General features: G+C 43.5%; 1 protein-coding gene and 1 long non-coding RNA gene across 2 annotated transcripts; both read right to left on the reverse strand.

Moving 5' to 3' along the window:
- Positions 1–1309: 1309 nt before the first annotated feature.
- ATP6V0C (ATPase H+ transporting V0 subunit c) lies at positions 1310–22116 on the reverse strand. The gene is made up of 3 exons (XM_083473904.1): positions 21573–22116; positions 5295–5478; positions 1310–2193 (listed from the first exon to the last, which is right to left on the reverse strand). The coding sequence occupies exons 1-3, from the start codon at positions 21655–21657 to the stop codon at positions 1989–1991; spliced, it is 474 nt and encodes a 157-aa protein (XP_083330030.1). The 5' UTR covers positions 21658–22116; the 3' UTR covers positions 1310–1988.
- LOC310692735 lies at positions 2763–5288 on the reverse strand. The gene is made up of 2 exons (XR_014518871.1): positions 4601–5288; positions 2763–4510 (listed from the first exon to the last, which is right to left on the reverse strand). It is a non-coding gene; the product is annotated as an uncharacterized lncRNA (long non-coding RNA).
- Positions 22117–23928: the final 1812 nt, after the last annotated feature.

A 23928-nucleotide genomic window follows, 5' to 3' on the forward strand; every position in this document is an offset into this window, starting at 1 on the left:
AGAGCTGCAGTTTCCATATCCCTGCAGTCTACAGATCATTGGTTAAAGTTCATATCTAGTGATCTGTATCTACTCCCTTAAATGTAAATAAAAGCCAAATTCTCACATTTTTATACCCAATTTTCTACCGCGGTTTCCGTAAGAAGCGCACAAGAAAACCTGGAGGTGTGCACGTGGCGTACATTAGCTGTAAAGAGAACTGTGGTGCTGCAACTCCTATCATGCCTTACTATTGGCTGTGCAAGCTGAGGCTGATGAAAATTCTTGTTCAGTATCTTGGGGGGGGGGGGGACGGGGACGGGACAGGCTCCCCAAAGCTGATGTATGCCATGAGAAGGATCCCATGCATCTGAAACCACACTGGCTTCAGTACTAGGTTTTCTTGAAAAACAGTACATTCTCTCCCCCCTCCCCCCACTTTAAACAAAACAGCTTTTTTCAGAAGTAAATGCAAAGCCATTTGTGATGGTATTTCCGTTGGCTCCTTGAGAAACAAAAGCACATCTCACTATGCTAACCAAAGTGTCTTGGAGCTTTACTGCTGTTTGCATCCAAGCACTGTTAGAAAGTCAGAGATAAAAGCTAGGTGCCAAATGGCACCTTAAACTTATTCTGTTGTGGCAACCAAAACCTGTCTATTTGCCAGGGGGTTGGACTAGATGATCCTCAGGGTCCCTTTCCAATCTGAACTACATTGCTTGACTGTAATCTGCTCTTACAACACACACAGGGGAATTGGAAATAACTATGGATTAAGGCAGAGGTTTTTAAACTGTGGTTGCCAACCTGGTGCCCAGAAATCCCCATGTGGTTGCAAGTAGACGCACACCAGTAGTAAAATGTGCATGGCGCCTGGGGATTTTCAACCACAGGACCCAAGTCCAAAGTTTTTTGATATTTTGTAGTCAAGACAGTCCTGAAACTCATATATGACAGTGAGGAATAGAGGGCAGGGCTTCATCTGATCAGGAAGCCTGTTTTTCCAGAGTCCAATTGGGTGGAGTCCTGCTTATGCATGCCACAGACATGCCTTTGAACAAGCTGCTGCCCATGTGCCAACTGCTGTGCAGAGGAGAGACCCATAGCACAAAGCGGATTATGCCTGGCACCAAAAAAGCAAACAGGAACAAGTACAGCCATACTCCCCCAAAATATGCACAAGGAACTAGGGTGCCAATGGGAAATCAAGACTAGTTTATCGACCTCCAGGCGGTTTTTAAGGTGTCCTTGCATTTTACACACAGAGGGTTAGGTGGAGTCAGTGTTTCAAAAGCCTGCATTTCAGACAAACCACACAAAGACACACCTCTTTACAATGATGTAGTGGAGGAAATTTTATTATCTGGAAACGTATAACTGCGAAACCCAACACTGGGTGCACAACTTTGATGCCGGAGCATACAGATTTTTTATTTTTATTTTTACTACTGGGAACACAGGAGTGTCTGACATTTTGCTGTTATTTGTATAAACACAAACAGTCTCACACTCCAATACCAGGACACAACAGCAATCTTTTGAGATTCAAATTACATCCAAGGATTTCTCTGCACTTACAATTAACCCCACAGTGTATTAATCTACCTATATATGAGATTAATATATATAAGCATGGGAAATTGAAAACTCTTGCTCCATATGTATGAACATGTCAAGTCTTATAAATAAAACATCCAGTGAAGAGAAAAAAGTTACCATTTCTAGTTCATATTTATACATAAAGTACTCTAATGGCAGAATGGATGGAAAATTGCACATGAGCTTCCCCAAGCCTTGCCTAGAGGGCTTGAGGCAGCTCATTCTGTTTAATATTGAAGTACACACAAGACAGACGAGTCACTAACATACATTGCGCATTTACAAGAGATCAACTACCAAACTGATGACAACTGTACACATTGTGGAGAGACCATTTTCATTCTGGAGATTAGTTTTGTTTGTTTTTTCAACTTTTTTTTTTAAACACATCATACTCTGATTTTTTTATTTTACTTTGTGGAAAGGATAAGGGCAACAATGAGGCCATAGAGACCCAAGACTTCAGCAAAGATCAAGATCAGGATCATGCCCACAAATAACCTAGGCTGTTGTGCCGTCCCCCGTACGCCTGCGTCACCCACAATGCCGATGGCGAAGCCAGCAGCCAGCCCGCTGAGGCCTACGCTCAGACCAGCGCCCAGCTGAAGGAAGCTCCTGCAGGTGAAGGACAAGGGGGACAAAAGTTTAGCAGCAAAAAAACAACAACCTCCAATCACATTGAGACAGCTTAGTACTGTTCTTCTAGGAATGGCAAGTCAAACCCATTCAGAAATTTCCTGGAAAGCCTTTTCGGCCAAATCAGCATTCCTAGACTATGCAAGCATTCTGCGTTAATAAGATTCTGCCCAAGTTATGGCTGCTGTGCAGTGATAAGCAGTTTTTCCTCCTAAGTCAGCTCAGTTAAGAGCTTTGTTAAGAAGTCAGCTAAACAGTTTCAAGTAACCATGTCTAACAGGACTGCAAAGACCACCTTCATACCAATTATTAGTTAACTATTAAACTGTGGGGATATGAGATTTTAAATGGTTTTAAATGGCACCCTGTCCTATCAAACTAATTTCCGCTCAGAGTAAACCTAACGAAAATGGGCATGATTAAATTAGGCCCATTAATTCCACTGCAACTACTCTTGAGTCGAACTTAGCTGGACACAACCCTTTGTTTTTTAATTGCATTGTTTCACTGCTCTGTTGTTTGTTGTCCTGGATTCCTTTGGGAGGAACGGCAGGATATAAATTTAATAAATAATATAAAAGGGAGATTTTGAGCCCTTCACAGTTGTTGCCAAGCGGACCAATTTTAGTTGCAGGAAGTTTCGATTTCCTGCCCCTTTGAAAAGCAAAGGACAAGGTAGCCCACAATTAGCTTATACAGTGGTACCTCGGTTTAAGAACAGTCCTGTTTACGAACGATTTGGTTTACGAACTCCACAAAACCAGAAGTAGTGTCCCGGTTTGTGAACTTTACCTCGGTCTAAGAACAGAATCTGAACGGTAGAAGGGCACTGGCGGTGGGAGGCCTCATTAGGGAAAGCACACCTCGGTTTAAGAACGGACTTCTGGAACGGATTAAGTTCGTAAACCAAGGTACCACTGTATAGACTCTGGAGACTGCTCTGTGGCTACTTTTTCACTACTTTCAGGAGTTCCTAACAAAAGCAATCTTGTTGCCACAAGCTTTGCTTTAAAGTCTGGATCTTAGTCCCTTGGAATAGCCTGCATCTGAGTCTGCAGATCTTCAACAGTGACAGCCCAAAGACCAAGAGGGAAAACCCTGAAGAAAAAGTAAACAGCCCAAAATGGATGGCTACGGCATAAGTAACAAAATTAGTGCAAATATTTTTGTTTGTTTCATTCATACAACTCTGCTTTATTAGCAATAAAGTTCTCCATTCATAACTGTTATTGGCAAGTTATTAATAATAACTTTCTTAGGATGGATTATTAACTAGACATCCAGATAGCCATCAGCTACTACATGCAGGTTCTTACATGATCTCATCAGTTCCTATTAATCTTAGTTCTATTGTTCTAGTAATGAGCCACAGTTAAAACAAACTATAGCAGCCAATGCACTCATGGCTGATTATTTCCTTACAGGGCAGATATGCCCGGTAGGAGTCACAGGCTTTTGCTACAACTTCTCATGAAAGTTTAACAAAGATTGGGTTTCAGCTTATTCTAGGTACATAATGCAAGGATCCGTGCCTGTTTAAGTCTAGCGTAGCAGCAAGAGATTGGTTTACAGACATGCTTCAAATTAAGCATCACTGAATAATTCAGTGCTTCACTACTGCACCACATGTCAGAGTTATTACATATTAAAGTATTTTGCCTTATCTGGTTTGAAGACTTTGCGGGGGGGGGGGCAGGTTCGTTAGAAAAGCCCCTCAAGCTTTCAAAACCCACTACAGCCCAGTTGGCTCAAGTGAGCAGTCAGTTCTGCAGATCAAGAGAGGGGGCCTCATACTATTGTTTCAACAATAGCCTTAACATGCTGTATGAAAAGCTAAAATTGAAACAGTTTGCAGTATTATTACACAAGGGCTTGATGTTCAGAAAAAATCCCCCCACTGCCCCAGCATGCTGGAAATAATACCTTTTATCCCAGTTATTACCAGAAGGCATTTGAGAGTTGAATCCAGCTGGCTGAACACCTTTCTATCACAATGCTAGAGCTTAAGTCTCAAAGCAGAGGGACTCTATATTAAGTAATGATAGACCATTTTAAGCCCATAAAGCCCAGTGTTTCCTTGAGCTTGCAATTTTGACTGTACTTATACAAAGTTGATCCAGACTCAGTCTAAACAAGATGGGTTGATTTTGGAGCTATGCTGCTGTGTGTTGAGTATACCCTACAACATGCATGTCCAAAGTCCGTTTCGGGGGCCTAATCCGGCCCGCCGGTCGGTTTAATCTGGCCCCTGTGGCAGTTAATTTCCTGGGGTAAAATCCTAAAAAACCCTCTACAACTTTAACCCTTAAAAACTCAACAACTTCAATCCTAAAAAAAATAAAATAACCTAGGCTGTTGTGCTGTCCCCCATTTAGACACCACTGACCTACAAGGACATACCTGAAAATAGCTGGGGCCTTTAGCAAATGGGATCCCACAGGTTTTTAACAGCTATGAGTAGCACATATTAATGCAAGTGCTGCCAAACATTACATGGCAACCGTTTTCGAAATGGCACTATCATTAGCCAAGCATGATAACATAGCCAATAAGGGTTATCGTTTGCATATAGAACAGTCTTGCTTTTTTGCACCTTAAAGGAACTGAGAAGAGGATTCTATTACAGATGTACTCCCACATACTACACTGCAGAGGTTGGCAACCTAAGGCTCGGGGGCCAGATATGGCCCACGGCGGTAGTTTAACCGGCCCCCGCACTGGCCCTGAACCCTGCCGCCCACTTGGCAAGTCCCTGCGCGCTGCACTAAACCAGCACAGCGCGGCACAGGGACTCACTTCTGCAGTGCTGGCGGGGCTTCCTATCAGCTGCAGGAAGCTCCTGAAATAGCGTTTGCACATGTGCACGCACATGTAGACGCCTCCTCTGCGCACACACGCGATCCGGCCCGCAGAGAGATCTCCAGGGGAGTGAAGCGGCCCAGGCTGCTTGAGCCTTGCGACCCCTGTACTACAGAGCCACTGAAAAACCTGCAGCTGACATGTCAACTGGTCATTTCAGTGTTTTTTTTTTTTAATTTCAGCACAGCTCGCAATGCAGAGGACTCAAAAAGAAAACTTACTTGTACAGTGTAATTCCAACTGTGATGGAATTGGCAATAAGGACTGCCACTACCAAGCCGTAGATTGCTATAATACCCGCCATAACAACAGGAATGATTGACTTCATGATCAGCTCTGGCCGCATAACAGACATGGCTGCAATGCCTGTGCCGCTCTTTGCTGTGCCATAGGCAGCTCCCAATGCTGGAAGGAAGAAGAGAAAAAACAGAGGTGAGTCTTGCCAAGCTTACTGTACCCTTTTAATACAAAAGAACGAAGGAAAATATTGGCACAGAAATCAGCACTGTGTAAAATTATCTTGGACTTTGGTTAACATGCAAAAATATAATTTGAATAAAATACAAAATCACGCTGCAGGTATGAATGTCATACAATATAATTTTTAAACTGATTTCTAATTTCAAGTAACAAGGCATACCCATGCAAGCAATACAGAGAACACAGTACTATTTTACAAATAGTATCTAAAAAAATTCTAAACTTCTGACCATGTAGTCCACCAGCAGCTTTTTAACAGTACCTGTTATGTGCCTTGAGCAGCAATGTAGCTTCACAAGTTACAAGTCAGGCTTGTTGTACAACGTGCCAAGCAAGCAAGGTTTCAGAGACCACAATACTATATTATCAACACACTGTGACTAAGATATTTGTTTCTAATTTAGGGGCCACCCGCAGTAGATCAGAAGTAGAAACGGTAGACAAAGCATAGTGTCAAGAGTTATTGTGCAAACAGCAACAAGACTATATGTTTTAGCTACCACCCAGGTTGGCTGACTACAATCTAGGGCAGGCATAGGCAAACTCGGCCCTCCAGATGTTTTGGGACTACAATTCCCATCATCCCTGACCACTGGTCCTGTTAGCTAAGGATCATGGGAGTTGTAGTCCCAAAACATCTGGAGGGCCGAGTTTGCCTATGCCTGATCCAGGGTTTAACTATGATCCCCAGATGGACACATGCCTTCACTCAAGGCATGAGGACAACCAACATTCTTGATGCAGAACTGGAAGCAATGAATAGCAGCATCTAACTATTTTACAACATGGCCTCAGCTTCCGTGTCGCTCACCAACTTATGTCAATGCAGCCTGTTATTTTCAGGTAAACGTCTGTAGCCACTTGACACCCCCTTCCCTAGAAAATACAAAGCCCCCCCCCCCCGCATTCAGCCCTAAGCCCCTATTTTAAAGTAGAAACTTAAACAGTATCCTCCTAGATAAAACGACAAGTTTCACTTGACACACATGCTGGTGCCAATGCATTAAATGGCTTCAGGACTTTTTAGATAGTCACTTTACAGTAGTGTTTTGCCCCTCTTTGCCCATGGATCCAGGATGCTGCAATTACATTAAAGGTAAAGGACCCCTGACAGTTAAGTCCAGTCGCAAACGACTCTGGGGTTGTGGCGCTTATCTCGCTTTACTGGCAGAGGGAGCCAACATTTGTCTGCAGACAGTTTTTCTGGGTCATGTGACCAGCATGACTAAGCTGCTTCTGACGAAACCAGAGCAGCGAACAGAAATGCCGTTTACCTTCCCGCCAGAGCAGTACCTATTTATCTACTTGCACACTTGCACTGTGTGCTTTCGAACTGCTAGGTTGGCAGGAGCTGGGATGGAACAACCGGAGCTTACCCCGTCGCAGGGATTCGAACCGCCAACCTTCTGATCGGCAAGCCCTAGACTCAGTGGTTTAGACCACAGCACCACATGCATCCCACCTACATTACTCTGTGCCAAAATGGCTTCATCACTAGAGCTGGCTGATTTAATTCTGCATCACCAATGGAGCCTCTGAGCCATGTACCACAAATGCAACTAAATCTAGTACAACACCTTAAGCTGATCTAATGTAGCTCATCTGTGCTTCTCTGATGTACAGAAACTATCTACGTCAAAGGAAAATCAGAAAGGAGGAACTAAAATAAAGACAGCAACATGTTATGGCAGTTGTAGTTTTTGCACTGCCAGATTGCAGTAAGGCTATTCTTTCCGAGGCTCATCCCAGAAATGCAGAAATTTTAAAGTCCAGTCTTAATTGCAATGCTTTGCTTTTAAGTAGTTTTCACCTGCATAAATAACCATATAATGGAGCAAAGTTCTCAAACTTGAAACCTGTAGTAAGGTTGCTAGGTATCAGCTTGTTTATTGGCTGCAAGTTAAGCCTTAATTAAGCCATCAGCATGTTTACATGACACTTTCCTGGGGTAGTGCAGCACTTGGCTCTTCCCTACCATAAAACTCTCCTTTGGAAAGGTGGTGTTGGCAACAGTTAAGTGTCAGCATTGTTTGTGGCTGCCTTATGTTAGGGAGCATCTGTTCAGACACTTTCACAACCATAGAAAATCAGCTAGGGAATGTTTCAGTTCTCTTTACTCACTAAAAAAGGCATGGTGGCACCAAGCTTGCAGAAAACTCATGCCACAGGACTACTTCCCTGTTCTGCTGCTTGGCACTCAGCTTTCTGAATAGCAAAGTTAGCTAGCATTCCAGAGAAATGGAAAACCACCACTGAACAGCCTCTTCCTTCTAAGTCACATTCATGAGCCAATAGCACAGGCATCTATTCAAGCCTTGTCCACTGGACTTATTACAACTGTCCAGAGACAAGGCTGAGAGGTTGGCTGTTGTCTTCACCACTAGCAGCCTGAGAATTATCCCATGGTAGTGTGGATAGGCTATGGCAAGCAAAAGCAGCAAGCAGGCTGGATTTTTTTTAAAAAAATGGAAGCAAATTGATTTATTTTTAAATATAATTTTAAATATGAGCTGCAGAACTAGGTTTGTGATAAATACAGTGGTACCTCGGGTTAAGTACTTCATTTGTTCCGGAGGTCCGTTCTTAACCTGAAGCACCACTTTAGCTAGTGGGGCCTCCCGCTGCTGCCGCGCCACCAGAGCACGATTTCTGTTCTCATCCTGAAGCAAAGTTCTTAACCTTAGGTACTATTTATGGGTTAACAGAGTCTGTAACCTGAAGCGTATGTAACCTGAAGTGTATGTAACCCGAGGTACCACTGTATAAATAAAAGCATGTTAGCCCCATAGCTAAATCTCTTAAAACCTAGTCAAATCTCTACTAGATACATTTGCAATGCTATATGTAAAACAACCAATTTGATGGTTGTCTAGTTGTGGTTTAGTTGTGTCCAACTCTTCGTGACCCCATGGACCAGACACGCCAGGCACTCCTGTCTTCCACTGTCTCCCACAGTTTGGTCAAACTCATGCTGGTAGCTTCAAGAACACTGTCCAACCATCTCATCCTCTGTTGTCCCCTTCTTGTGCCCTCCATCTTTCCCAACATCAGGGTCTTTTCCAAGGAGTCTTCTCTTATCATGAGGTGACCAAAGTATTGGAGCCTCAGCTTCAGGATCTGTCCTTCCAGTGAGCACTCAGGGCTGATTTCCTTAAGAATGGATAGGTTTGATCATCTTGCAGTCCATGGGACTCTCAAGAGTCTCCCTCCAACATCATAATTCAAAAGCAATCAGCCTTCTTTATGGTCCAGCTCTCACTTCCATACATCACTGCTGGGAAAACCATAGCTTTAACTATACGGACTTTTGTTGGCAAGGTGATGTCTCTGCTTTTTAAGATGCTGTCTAGGTTTGTCATTGCTTTCGTCCCAAGAAGCAGGCGTATTTTAATTTTGTAACTGCTGTCACCATCTGCAGTGATCATCTGCCTCCATTTCTTCCCCTTCTATTTGCCAGGAGGTGATGGGACAAATGGCCATGATCTTAGGTTTTTTTTTCTGTTGAGGTTCAGACCATTATTTTGCTCTCTTCTCTTTCACCCTCATTAACAGGTTCTTTAACTCCTCCTCACTTTCTGCCATCAAGGTTGTATCATCTGCATATCTGAGGTTGTTGATATTTCTTCCGGCAATCTTAATTTCTCAGGAGACAGATGAGGTGATCAAGCACTCCCATTTCTTTAAGAACTTGCCATAGTTTGCTGTGGTCGACACAGTCAAAGGCTTTTGCATAGTCAATGAGGCAGAAGCAGACGTTTTTCTGTAACTCTCTAGCTTTCTCCATAATCCAGCGCATGTTTGCAATTTGGTCTCTGGTTCCTCTTCCCCTTCGAAATCCAGCTTGCACTTCCGGGAGTTCTTGGTCCACATACTGCTTAAGCCTGCCTTGTAAAATTTTAAGTATAACCTTGCTAGCGTGTGAAATGAGTGCAATATTGTGGTAGTTGGAGCATTCTTTGGGATTGGGATGTAGACTGATCTTCTCCAATCTTCTGGCCGCTGCTGAGTTTTCCAAACTTGCTGGCATATTGAGTGTAGCACCTTAACAGCATCATCTTTTAAAATTTTAAATAGTTCAGCTGGAATATCATCACTTCCACTGGCCTTGTTATTAGCAGTGCTTTCTAAGGTCCATTTGACTTCACTCTCCAGGATGGCTGGCTCAAGGTCAGCAACCACACTACCTGCAGTGTACAAGACATACATATCTTTCTGGAAAAATTCCTCTGAGTATTCTTGCCACCTCTTCTTGATGTCTAATCTTTTCTTGATGGTAATCTTTGTACGAAATGTTCCTTTCATATCTCCAATTTCCTTGAACAAATCTCTGGTTTTTCCCATTCTATTGTTTTCCTCTATTTCTCAGGAATCTACAATTTATTATTGGGATTCAGGTGGTAGCTTTGGCAGAAGTCTGAACCCACTGGATGATTTCAAATTTTATCCAAGTGTCATCTAACCACCATCTTTGTTCACTTCTCAAATTGTGAATATTGTGACCACCTAATCACTAGGAACACTTCCCATCTCACTGGACAAACTTGCTTCTGGACATTAAATTAGAACAAGTAGTTGAAGTACCATATGGTTGGTGGGTAAATAAGTTATCTGTAATTGAGCATCAATAGAAGTGAAATGACATGAAGATCTTTACTGGTGCAATGAAGCAATCCCCCTACCAACAACAGGTGTATTTCTGCACACATACTGCTTGAAAAAAATGCAGGTTTCCAGTTACATAAGCAATACATCGTGCATCTTTCAAAATAGTAATATTGTTTTAAATTTTTAACAAATTTTGGCAAGGATCCAGGGGGCTACTTTAGGCACTTACATATGTTTGATAATACCCCCCCCCTTTGAACAGAATACTCTCTTTTCCATTATCAAACTAACTTTTCAAACCTCTGTTTTACAAGCAGTTGGTACTGGAGATTGCTGCTTGGGAAATAAATCCCTTAAAAGTGATAGCTATTTGCATCCTGGTATGCAAATAAACATTTAAACAGGTAGCATTAACCCTCAATACAAGATGTTGGTTGGACACAACAGGGGAGTGTTGGTTCTGTGATCTGCTTATTTCCCAGAGGTATTTGATTAGCTACTGTCAGAGATGCTGGGCTACACAGACCCCTGATTTGATCTAGCAAGGCTCATTTGACAGGAATAAAAAAAATACTGAAACCATTCTTACCAGTGTCATCAAGCAATCAGTGTGCATTCTTTTAATTTGAAGCTGTAAGCTTGCTTTAAGTTTATCTACCCTATGATAATGAGCTACAGCAACAGCTTGTTGGATTAGAATGACTCTCTTGCATTCATTGCTATGTAAGCATTTGACATATTTGATTTTGTCTGATTTGATTAATTATATTTCTATGCCACTTTTCATTCAAATGAATCCCATGGCGGCTTACAAATAACATGATAAAGCACAACAAAACATCAGAAATACAACATAAATAATGTGGAATAATTAACAAATCATCAGTGAAATGACTACAATCTATAAGTTATCAAAGCAACAACAGCATTTATAATCTATATAACAATATTAACATCAACAAATAGCAGCCAAAAAAATAAACTAAGCACTGCAAGGTTCACATACACACTCCCCACACCCCATGACTCAAACTTTCACTCTATTCTGCTCATTAAAATATGTATACATATAATGCCCATGGCAGCAACTCCTTTCTGAAGGTTCCTTGGGCTGGAGGTGTAGCAGCACAGGTGAAACCAACCACCCCAATGGCAAAAAGTTCCCCTTTCTCCTCCCTCTGGATACAGCTCTTATTAAGACTCTTAGGGCTGGGGGGTAGGGCAAAGTAGATGGAAAAAACCATTACCTGCTGGCCAACACAGTCTCTCTCCCCTCACTACTGACATAGTTAGGATCATACTATTACAATCACATTAGGCTACAAACAACATCAGGTTCAGAAGATATTAAAAAAACCCTATGGTGCTTGTTGTTCAAAAGTTCTGCTATGGTCCTCCCTACTTCTGTTGTATGGTGGATGAAGCAAGTCAGCCTTGTTGTTTCATCTGAACACAAGCTTGTGGTTTCCCCCCTCAATTGCCCCCAAGCCATCATTTATTGTGATGTTAACTGGGCTACAGTGTCCCAATCAAAAGTACAGAAAGGCTGCCCACAGCATGCACCAAATTAGCCATTACTCTAATAAATCCAGATTCTGCCGCTCATAGTAGCAATGGAAGCAGTGTTTGAGGTGCTCGCAAATGGAGATATGCGCCTGGTGCCCTGCTCATTTTGAACCCTGAATGGAAGTACTTAATCCTCCATACATCCAGGTAAATGTCAGCCAAGAGTTTTGCAAAAATATTTGACTAGTCTCATGGACCTGTTACCATCTTCTAAATCTATACTTGCTGAACAGGTGTGCTGGAGAAGCTAGGAGTCTTGATTAATAGCTCTATGGACCCAGGTTTATTGGTTTTTGATGGTGAGAAGGCGACACCATACAGACTGTTTAGCAGGCAAATACATAGTAACACAGATATGTTGTGAACGGAGGCTGCAGGTCACACTAGGTTATAACTTGCTTGGATTAGGGATTCTTATTCAAGGTATTCTGCTAAAGTCTATGTACCTTAACAGTGCTGTATTAAAAACACTATGAATGGAATAGGGTTTATGTTCACAAAAAGCATTTCCCCTTTCCCCCCTTGCCTTTATATCACCCCAAGACTCTGCTCCCAGGGAATGGTTTGAAATTTTTTTTGGGGGGGTGGGGTGGGCAGTTTAGGTTGGCAAAAATTGCTCCATCCCTTAAACAGAGGAGCCATTTAGGATCCAAGTTAACTTGTTCAGGAAAGGAACCTTGAAAAGGGTGGCTAAGGCCAAGCAGCTTCCACTTTTCTGATATCGGAGAATCCTGTTGGAAGATGCACTGCTATAAAAATTGGCTGTAGAAATTTTATTACTAAGCACACAAATGATGATAGTCACAAGAGAAGTGCAACTGGCAGAATTTAGCTAGGCACAGTAACAGCTGAACAACTCTGTTCTAAATAACTCTTTGCTTATCTGAAACTGAAGAAAAAATTGTGCAAGTAGACACAGTGAATCTTACACAGGTTGTAGAATCCACCTTTTCCTGTCAGAGGCTTGCATTTTAATTATACAGTGCATAGCATGACCATGAGAATAGTTCTGAATGCTTGCCCAGTCTTTGCTGCACGGAGTTGCTAAAGCTTTGTTGATGAAGTATGTGAAGTTGTGGTTTTATAATGGAGGCTTCCAAACAACTGCTTAATTTAGTTATTCTAGTAGCCACTGCTCTGATAATATATTTAATGGCACATGGTGTAAAGCCATGCACAGCTTTCATGCAGGAATATTGATTTTGGTGGAATATTGAATGAATGCCGGGAAGTTTGTGATCTATAGAAGGATTAAAGAATTAAGACACAGCCTTGTTAGTTTAGTCACACAACCAGCTGCTACTTTCAGAACCTCTAACTTGCTTGAGAAGGAAGACACTTTAGTTAAGTGTTTTCAGTGGCAGTCTCAAGTCAGAGGTTCTGAAAGTAGCAACTGGTTTTGTGACGTAATTCTTTAAAAGTCAAAAGTCCCACTGCAACAGAATCTTCATTTTAATCAAGAATTATTAGCATAATCTAGAAAGTGCTGACAAGATAAAGGCAAATGATCTAGTCACTTCATTCTCCTTGATTTGACAGTAAGCCAGCCTTTGGTCAAGAGTCCATATGACAACAGATTTAGGAGATAGTCTTCTTCATGTTCAAGCAGAGCATATCCTTGCCACAATAGTTAGGAGGACTACACTAATACAAATCTGAATGAGGGAAAACCTTCTTGCATCAAGAGTTAACAGGGAGGTCAGATAGGTACCTTAGATTGAGAAACTGTCAGAAATCTTGCAGAGCTGTAAGATGAGGAACTGGACAGAGATGGCTTTAACTGGGACGTATGGACAAGCCATGTGAAAATTTTTAAGTGGCCTGCTCAGGTCTAAGGAACTTGGTAACATACAAATTGGTAACATACAAATACAAGTCTTCCTTAATTTTTACTGGAGTACATCATCCAGTTACATTTTATTAGTTCAGCCCTAGTACAGGTTTCTAATTTAGAAGCCAAGCCTATTGCTATTTGGAAATGGATTTACATTATAGCAGCTTTCTAGCAAACCTAATATTTTTTTCATTGCTCTAGTCTAGTTAGAAAAAAAAGCTTGTAATTACAGGAAGAAACCCTGCTTTCTAGCATGACTTCTACATGCTGGGAGAAATCCATCAAGGTAGCAAGGTAGCAAATGAAGACATAGCAACACAAAAAGGATGTAGGCATATCATACACTTCATAACATATATACTCATCCATCAACTTAAAAGCTTCTGTTGTGGGTTTTGCAGCTGGCATTTCCTAGCATTACAAAGTTGAAGTTTTATTTGCCTGCTATGTACACTTAATTGCTGTTGGAAAAACCTGAGCAGGATTTTGTAGCATAAAGATGTACAGTGGTGCCCCGCAAGACGAATGCCTCTTAAGACGGAAAACTCGCTAGACGAAAGAGTTTTCCGTTTTGGAGGTGCTTCGCAAAACAAATCTCCTATGGGCTTGCTTCGCAAGACGAAAATGTCTTGCGAGTTCCTGCTGGTTTTTTCTCTCCCCTTTTTCTAAGCCGCTAAGCCGCTAATAGCGCTAATCCGTCAATGGGCTTGCTTCGCAAGACGAAAAAACCGCTAGACGACGAGAATCACAGAACGGATTCTTTTCGTCTTGAGAGGCACCACTGTACTAACATAGCAGTCAACCTCCTTCCCCCTCCCACTTGACCCACCATAGTCAACTGCTATTCTACCTATAGGACTGAGAACCTGTTTCTAGAGACTTGACTTAGTAAGATGTGTTCTCATAGCCACAAATTTACTTACTTACAGATTTAAGGTAATTTTATCTTAATTCTGCCAGAATGTGGAGTACTAGCACATCATGACTTGTGCCCCACCCAACATATAAAGAACTCTGCAACTTCCTCTTGCCATTTGAAGGAGTGCAGGATCAACTCTCCGGGGAGATCCTGAACTTTGTGAGGCATAAAGAGGTCACGCTAGGGCTCTGTGAACCAAGGAGGTAAATCCTCGGGACAGGGGGATCTGGCTGCGTTCAGGGTGACTCTCCTGTGTGTGCCAAACCCGTCTGGGTTTGGTAAGGAGGCAGGATTGAAGACGCGAACGCTAGGATCCATTCTAGACCCGCAAAGCGATACCACAAGCTCCAAAGGAGAAGTAGTAAAGTATTCCGAGACATACAGTTTAATTCCTGCCTTTGACTTCTCAGTGGTTTCTTACAGCAACTTGCCATTCACAAACATTCAAAGAATGAGTTTGCCCCTCCTTGGGCTCTTCCTGTTTTCTCTCCCTGCTTCCAAACCCCAGTTGGGTGTTAAACAGTTCATTGCTTGCACAAATTGTGAGCAACAGTAAGCCAAGAGATCCCATTTTTGCTAGGCAAGTTTGGAGATCACTAACAGACAGAGAGAAGAAAGGAAGCCTCCAATTAGCAGCTTAAAGTAGAGTGAATGATGGACCCATGCCTGAAAGAGCATATGGTGTTCTTTTTGGAGAGTGGGGGAGAGGGCTTCAAGCATGGGCAGTGCTTTAAAGCTAGAAGCTGAAATATCACAGGTACTTAACTGGCTGGCTTTCTGGGGTTGCAGATCATCTGTCAACAATACATCTCTAGCTTCTCTTAACACTCACTTCAAGTGGTGGTAACAGACAGTTCCTTGTCTGTGGATCATGAAGATCCAAGTTAGTATTGGCAGATGTTTGCAAAGTTTGGGAGAAGAATGCACTGTGTTTCAAAAAGATTATCCACCACCTTAACTCTGGCACAAAGATCCCCAATGGGAGGCAGGGAAGGCTATCACTTCCAAGCTTATCCAAGCTTGACATTTAATGTCAAGATCAGAAAAGCACATGTGTTTTGGACTGGTTCGGCACACCTTACTTGGTATTCACACCAACAAACCCTCATTGATTTTTTAAAAAATAAAACCTTATGAGTAGGCCTCTTAGTTGCATGGAAGCCTAGGGAAAGCTAAGACCAGCATTCTGCAGGGCTTCCAGAGGCCAAAGTCAGACATCCATTCGCCTTCACACCTTCCACCCATTTTACAAGTTACAATCAGGATCTGCAAATATTCTAGTTTACAGTACTTAGAATTTTCGGGATCACAAGAACACCACCTCATCATCAGTAGGAACTAGCTATTATGCAACTATGTCAGCCAGGGCTGAAAACAAAGCTTTTACTCATTTCTGTGGAAAGGAGACTTGTAGACCAACATAATATTGGATGATGGTTTAATTGAAGAACCGCAGAACACTTGACAAAGTGACAGTCACATTAGGACAATGATCACAGCAATCCATGTTCATTTGTCTGTCTCAGCTTTGGAAAAAACACAACTACATTTTACTGACATGCTCATCTACTGCAGAACTCTAGAAGTTTCTTAAAGTGCAGCTTGACATGGCCAGATTATAACATATGGTGTTAATGGTTGCTTATATGAAGTTCCTAGCGGATCCCTCCTATGTCATCTTCAACCAGGTCTTTGGCTGCTTAATATTCTACATGTTTTTTGGGTGTGTGTTATTTTGTTGTTCGTTTTAACTATTTGTGTTTTTACCTTGTATGTTTACTCTGTGAACCGCCCTGAGATGCTGTGATAAAGGGCAGTATATAAATCTAATAAGTAATAATAAAATAATTTAGATGTGGCTTGCAATCTCATGTGTTTGTTTCTGGTGTACTAGAATACTGTATGAGATGCTAACAGTCTATGGCCAATCCGAACATCTGGCAATACCCAACTTTAGTAAGCTAGTCCATGCTAACTGTAATGCTATTTTTAAGCTTTGTAACAATCCGCTTTTGGTAACAGCACTCTGTGAAGTTTAGTCAAACAATCTTGTTGGTCAGGAAATTACAAGAGAAGAAGCCATTTTAACAGCTTCTGCCTCTTTAAAGCAGTCCAGAAAGCTCTTGTAATACATTAAGTTTTGCTTTCATTATCCTTCTCCACGATCCACCCAGCTAAAGAGCAATTTAGAGATTTTTTTTTTAAAAAAAGCTGTGCAGCTAGCCATATTGGGAGCAGAAATGTGCTCCCCAGCCAGGCAATTCCAGGTTTCACCTTTCTAAAGATAGATGCACATTACAAGGAAGATTATATCAAGTAGGAAGTTAACATGGATCAGTATATAGTACTTGTAACCACTGGAAATTATTGTCACCCATTTCCTTCTGCCATAGAGTCTAACTATGTTACATGGAAATATTAGATAATCACATCACTCAGAAGCATCTGATAATCCAATGAAGCAGGGAAAACCCACAAGCCTTGTGATTAGAGATCGGTCACCAAATAAGTATCACAAAATATGGTTGTACGCTTGAAGGTCATGATGGCACTTGCAGCAGAAAGGTAGCACCATCACAAGGTTAGCCAGCAATGACCAGAATGAGTTTTATAAGCTGTTTACTATCATCAGAAATTAGTGTGTACAGGACCAAGATATGGGTGTTTATACAACATGGTTTCTGTCTCAAGCTAGCTAGCACAAAACAAGGCCTGAACTTAGTAGTACTAGACTGGTCTTGCACAGCTCATGAGGAACTAAGACATAGTGTCTTATTTAAGGTGTGCCAGGGCAGTGTTCAATGACAAACCAACAGGTACTAAGTCATTGATCTTAAGACACTGCGTATCTAAGTCTCTGGAATGGAAGCCTTTGACAAGTTAGCTTCTTGCTTCTCTGAAGATTAGCATTCAGTGCCATTTGCAGTTCACTAATAGACTGCTAGTTAAGGTGTCTGGGTATTTAACAGAACATCCACCAAGAACTATGTATGGTTGTCCAACAGTTTTAATCATGAATACCTTTCCACAAATTGATTCAATCTGCAAGTTATATCAAACCACTTTTCAACATATGAACACACCCATCTATCTGGCAGAGGCTTTCTCAACAATGCTTTTCACAGCAGGACAAAAACGTCCAGGTGTTTAGGCAATGACCAGATCTGATCTAGAACAAGTCTGTCAAAGCAACTGTTCACACCTTATTGTTACTTTGTTGAGAGGTCTAGTCCAATGTAGGGAACAATACTCAATAGCCAACTCAACTTGGGGTGCTACTGACAATATGAGCTTGCAATGCAAGTTTTCCATTTGCTGCTTTAAGAGACTATAGTTGGGACACTATTTTGAAATATCACGCCTTCAGGCTACTAGACTAGCCATCTGCGAACCCCTTTCCCTATATAAATGCTTCTTACATTTAGTTATCACTAGGAACATCTGCATGTCAGATGAAGAATCTACCTCAAAGGATTCTGGGGCAGCTTGGTCTGTTGGGCCCATTCCAAAGACAGCTTTATACAGGAACAGCACACTGCTGAGAGGAAAACAGTATACAAGCCATCTTCCCAAGACCACTTCGGTTGTTACTGGCCTTCTCAGAGTCACTGATCCTGGCAACACAATTTGGAAACCCCACTACAACCAGTTTCCACTGGAACAGAACCCATCCAGTTCCCCACACTCTGCCAGAATAGATAAGAGACAGTTGTATGTAGCTATTCTGCAGGGAAATGTTGCTTGGCTAGAATATGCCCTTGAACTGGATGTCTGGATAAATGACAGGGGGAAACAGAGGAGCCAATTCCTAGGGGCCAAGATCCCTCACTATAAAATATTTGAGGAAGCCCCCCACCCCAGTTGATGGACACTGCCACTGTGATAGATATTGCGGGGCTGGGCTTACCTCCCCTCCCCAATATTTTATTCAAGTTCGCACCCGGGGGGGGGGGGGAGTATGTAGAAATTAGCCTATTGCACAAAGTTGCTAAGGAAGCCATATTAAGTTCAGCAATCTTCTCCTGTACAGTGCGAATTTATTAACTGCTAAGTTTCCTTTTGCCCATATGCTAATGTCATTTGATTTCAGTAAAATAATTCCTGAAGACAAAATCAGTGGCTAAACTTGGTCAGAAAGTACTGGTGTGCTAGGTAAGAAACAGCAATTGTCTTAATGAGAGCCAGAATATTGTAGTGCTTAGAATGATTAACTAGTACTGGGGAGATTCTGATTCAAGTCTCCACTCAACCATAAAGCTTCAACCTTGGGCTAGTCACTATTGTCAGTGTAACCTACCTCTCTGGGTTGCTAAAAGGGGAGAGAATAAAGAACAGCCTAGCGTTCCTTTGAGGAAGAGCTATGCACCTTTTTTTAAAATAAAAAAAATTAGTAATAATGCAGTGGCTACTCTAGAACAGGCTTCCTCAACCTCGGCCCTTCAGATGTTTTTTTTGGCCTACAACTCCCATGATCCCTAGCTAGCAGGACCAGTGGTCAGGGATGATGGGAATTGTAGTCTCAAAACAGCTGGAGGGCCGTGTTTGAGGAAACCTGCTTTAGAACTATTCAGGTGTACAATAGCTCAGTGGAGCTTTACATGGAAGGAGATTCTCCTGGAGGCTAACTTACATGGATGATTATTTTCAAGTTATGCTCAACTCTAATGGAACTTACTTCCAATTGCTACCTAAACAGCACAAGGAATTTTATAGTTGGCTAGTTAGAGCCATGCTGGTAGTTTGATGCAATTTGTACATGGGCGTCAAGACCCCCCTCATTAAGCTTAAAAGCAGCAGCAATAGTTTAGCGAGAAGCATATTTTACATGGCTACAGATAACAGCAGCAGTGCTTGCTAGATTATCCTTACACATTTAAGGAAAGCAGTAAAGTTTAGTGTGTCTGCATTTTTCAATTAGTAACAATACTTTGAAATTCCTCTTCCAAAAACATTTACATTACATTTGTAGGTGCTTTATAAAGTGGAATTAAAGGCAATCTGACATAGCTCATTTTGTTTAGTGGTCAATCAGGCAATTAAAGACTTCTGTGGACTTCTGGACAAGTGCTATGGACAAGTTTTGAGAGACAGAAGTGAAAGGGAAGGAGCTGCAACTGAGAGACTAGAACAGTTTTGTTGTCACAGCTGGCTAGCACTCTTATTCATCAAGAGCAATTTTATTCAGGACTCTGATTATTTAACCACCACTTCCCATCCAATACAGAATCTTTCAGTATGACCATGCTCAAAATTTAGGTAGCCCTTGCAGAGTGTTATTTGCATTTCACAAGTCCTCTCCGCTTAAACAGAATGGTGTGTCAGTTTATTATGCTGGCATTCAGTTGATAAGCCAACATACAGATTCAAAAATGACACCTCCAGTAAAGTCTTGGGTAGAGATAGCTTCACTCAGGTCTTTTTCTAACACAACAATTCAGTTCCAGAGCAACCCCAATAGGACTTTGGAGGGCAAGCTGCATACTACATCTCAGCAAGGATAAGCCAGATTTTGCAACCGGCAGACAGCAAGTTAATCCAAGCGCTGCACATCCATCTGACTGCCTTGTGGGAGTGCTTGCTTGGTACAAGATGGAAGATGTTCCAGCCTCACTGGCCTGGATGAACTGACCGCATGGAATCATGACTGCATGGAATCACCTAGGTTTAGGTTAATTTAGCACTCTGGATGGCATGTAGTGAAGAAGCAAGGGCTGCAACCCCCTCCCTCCCTGCAGTCACATGGCCAGCCAGGGGCTCCTCTAGCAGCTGACACTCTTCCCCTATGACGTCACCCTCATTGCCCCTTTGCATCTCTGCTTTCCGAAACAGCAGTAGTCTCCTTTTTCTCTTTCTCTTTGCCTCTGCTCCCCCCTCCTGCCAATACCCCGGATGAGCCAGCTGGTAGGAGTAGGGCGACAGAAGGCAGAACTGAAAACCTTCAAAAAGGGAGAGAATTAAGAAAAAGGTAGACACTGAAGCAACGGAAGTCACGTCCAGCTGGGCTGGGATTTCGCCCCCGCATTGCCTTCTCTCCCCTATCACTTGGGCAGGGACATTCCTGCAGCCACAGAATGGCTCGACAAGGAGAAGCAGGCCGCTTAAGCCAAGCCCTGGAACTGGGGCAGGCTGGAGCAAGGAAGGACACCTGCCGTCTCTTGCATTGAAGACCAGGATACAATATAGAGCTGGCAGATTAAATATCTAAACTAAATACATGTTGCCCCTCCCAGGTTGTAAGCAAAGGGAACCCCAGTTAATTTTAAACGAAAGCTTTTTTAAAAAGAAAGAAAAATCCAATAATCAGCAGCATGCCTGCAGGCACTCTCCATACCCACGCAGAGAAAGGAGTCAAGGAACCACATCCCTCATTGCCCCCTCCCAATAATTCCTTCCTTTCCCCAACCACCCCACAAGCTTTCTGCCAACCTTGGAAAGCAGGGGGAGGGGAGACACTAGATCATTCCCTCTCCAAGTAGGGCAGGGAAGAGGGGAAACACCTTGGCAGAGGGAAAGAGGTAACGCCAGACTTGCCACCTCCCCGTGCCCACGCCTTTCTTGCCTCTCCCAAGTCCAAAGGCAGGACAAGGAAGACGGTTTCGTGGAGAATTGCACAAGAGGAGCAGGGAGGTGCTGGGAGAAATGGGATGGAAGCCCCCATTCCCCATAAGGCATAGGAGGGGGGTGGGGAAGAAATGAGACACACACATACATACATATATATATAAAACAGGCAGCCAGGAGATGTCCTCATGGAGACACGAAAGAGCCTCAGGGTTTGGCCAAGGCAAAGCTACCCCCCCATGCTGTATAACGATCCCACTTGTCCCCCTCCCCGCTTGCGGCAGGATCTCCTCCCAGGATGTGCAAAAGAGGCGAGTGGGTGGGTTGGAACCAAGTCACCCAACTGCTGCAGAGCCACCCTGGCTGAGCCGAGCGCCTTCCCCCCCGCCGCGATCAGGATGACACCCAGCCCAGTTACGCAAGGCCACACAACAGCAGCAGCAGCAGCCTCCTCACATGACGTCCTTCCTCAACCAAACCCCCACCGCCAAGCCCCACCCGTGTGCCCTCGTCGGAAATACCCCACAGCCTCACCGCTGAAGATCATGGCAGCCGAGGCACCCATGACGGCGAAGAAGCAGGAATATTCGGGAGGAGCGGTGGTGGCTGCGGACGACATGGCTGCTGAGATGCACCGAGCCGGCGGGGGGAGGGAGAGTTTTAAAAAATAAGAATAAGCAGCGAAAGGGGGGTGGAGGAGGACGGCTACGTCGGCGCCAAGCTGAGCCGGGCGAAGGGCTGGCGGCTGTGAGCTGCAAGAGGCGGCGGCGGCGGCGGGTGACGGGGCTCCTTAAGTCCTCTAGCGCCGCTGCTTAGTCCTCTACCGCCAAGCGGTATTCAAACGTCCTGACAGGCGGCGGAGGCTGCTGCAAAGACGGCGGGCCTCGTTGGTTAGCGTTGGCAGCGGCGCTCTCCGGCTCCGTCGCTCCTCCTCGTCCTGCAGCTGCTGCTCCGCCACTGCGCTCGCGGTTCGCTCTAAATACCCAGCCACCGCAGGACAAAATGGCGGCTGCCCGGGGGTCACGTGGGCCCGAGACGGGCACCTCCTCCTCCTCCTCCTCCTCCTCCCTTCTCTTGGAATGTGCCAAGGGAGAGAGGGAGGGGGAAAAAGGGAGGGCTCTTAATAGGGAACCACCTCCTGCTCCTCCTCCGCGGTCATTTCGCTGATCTGTGATCATGAGGACGGTTTTCATTTTGCTTTTTAGGGTTCGTGAAAGAGGAATGTCAGACAGGGTCTTGGGGTGTCTCTTTCCGCCGACCCCCCTCCCCCGTCGAAGCAAATGGCTCGGGTGGTTCAGCCCCCTCAGGATTTCTCGGCTCTCTCTGCCAGTGGAGGGGCGGGGTTTATTTGTTCCCCCTCCCGTCAGGTGAGCGTGATTCAGCGCTGATTAACATAAAGGGCGGGGGCAGCGCGACAAGCCCAGCCCCCTTTTCTCGCCAGGCTGTTGATAGGCCTACCTGCCTGATAGAGGTAGCGTCCTCGATCCTCAAATAATAATAACCTGGTTGTGGGTTTTCCTCACCAGAAATGAAACCACAGTCTTACAATGGGTGCAAATTTTGCCTTTTTACAGAACTTTCTGCACCTCTCTGTCCTCGGGATGCATAAGAATTCAAGGACTCATTCCAGCCAGGCAAAACCCATTCAGTGTATAAATCAAGGCTGGTGAGGGGGGTGGCCTGGGGAGAGTTCAGGGGGCCAGAGAGGGAAGACTTAAGGGCCACATTTGGCCCCTGGGCCTGAGATGATAGGGCCTTAGCTGCCTTGTTCCAATCAGGCTATTGGTCCATGTATCTCTGTATTCACTGCCAACAGCTCTCCAGGGTTTCAGACAGAGCAGAGGGGTTTGCCCATTTTTTTTGGAATATTCTGGTTTTTAACCTGGGATCTTCTGCAGGCAAAGCAAATGCTGTACCACTAAGCTACAGCCTTTCCATCTGCTTCATCAGATACATAAAATGAACAGAGAAGCTCTTCAAAATAAGCAATAATTTCAAATAAAATATTGTGGTATAATACACCGCAAACATTTCCCCCTCCATCCTCCGCTCTTCCAATACTCTGCAAGTATTACTCTGTAAAGAATATGTTCTGTAATGCTGCAATTCTTCATGGAGGAGAAAGTCCTCATAAAATCAGTGGGACTTACCTTTGAATAGACATGCATTGGATTGCACTTAAGGTATCTATGTCTTGCTTTACAGAGGACAGTCCTCTATTTAGAGGGCTGTCCGGTCCATGTCTGGTATAAAGATAAAATGGCCATAGGAAGGGAGAGAGGGAGCCTTAAAGTTGTCCTTCAGCTGTGAGCATCTGGGTGGGTGGCAGACACTGCGGGCACACAGATCACTTAGTCACTGTCTTCTTCAGAATGGTTAGTGAGAAGTATACCTATTTAAGTTGCAGTGATTTCAAAATCTGCTTCTGTACATATAAATTATAATATGCAAATGTTAAGTAAATGTGCCCCTTTTTTTGGTGCTGCATTGTCTTTTTTGGTGATGAGTTGGAAACCCTAATGGACCACTTTACGGTGCAGTCATAAAGATGCTTACTAGGGAACTGGATTCATCAAACTTAGTGACACTGGAAAAGGTGGTGGCATCTCAACTCCAGACAGTCATGGATGATACTTCTTTACTTGGTTCCATTTCTGTCCAGTTTCTGACTTGGTTATGAGGCTGAAACTGCCTTGGTCATCCTGCGAATGACCTGTGCAGAGACAGAGCCTTTTCAGTGGTGGCTCTTCCAGGGCTTTTTTTCAGCTGGAACTCAGTGGAACTGAGTTCCAGCACCTCTTTGTAGCATAACAGCAGCTCAACAACTTAGGGTTGTCTGTAAAAAAAAGGGGGGGAGTTCCTGCACCTCTTTTTCTAGAAAAAAAAAGCA

This window comes from Podarcis liolepis (assembly GCF_965112155.1).
Source record: "Podarcis liolepis genome assembly, chromosome: 14".
NCBI classification, from domain to species: domain Eukaryota; kingdom Metazoa; phylum Chordata; class Lepidosauria; order Squamata; family Lacertidae; genus Podarcis; species Podarcis liolepis.

Bases quoted from the DNA above. Each gene is read 5' to 3' on its own strand.
- ATP6V0C (XM_083473904.1), bottom strand. From the start codon at position 21,657: ATGTCGTCCGCAGCCACCACCGCTCCTCCCGAATATTCCTGCTTCTTC. The intron at 5,479-21,572 runs GTGAGGCTGTGG...TCTTCCTTCCAG, and splicing joins GGCTGCCATGATCTTCAGCG to CATTGGGAGCTGCCTATGGC. The intron at 2,194-5,294 runs GTAAGTTTTCTT...CTTCACCTGCAG, and splicing joins GTTGGAATTACACTGTACAA to GAGCTTCCTTCAGCTGGGCG.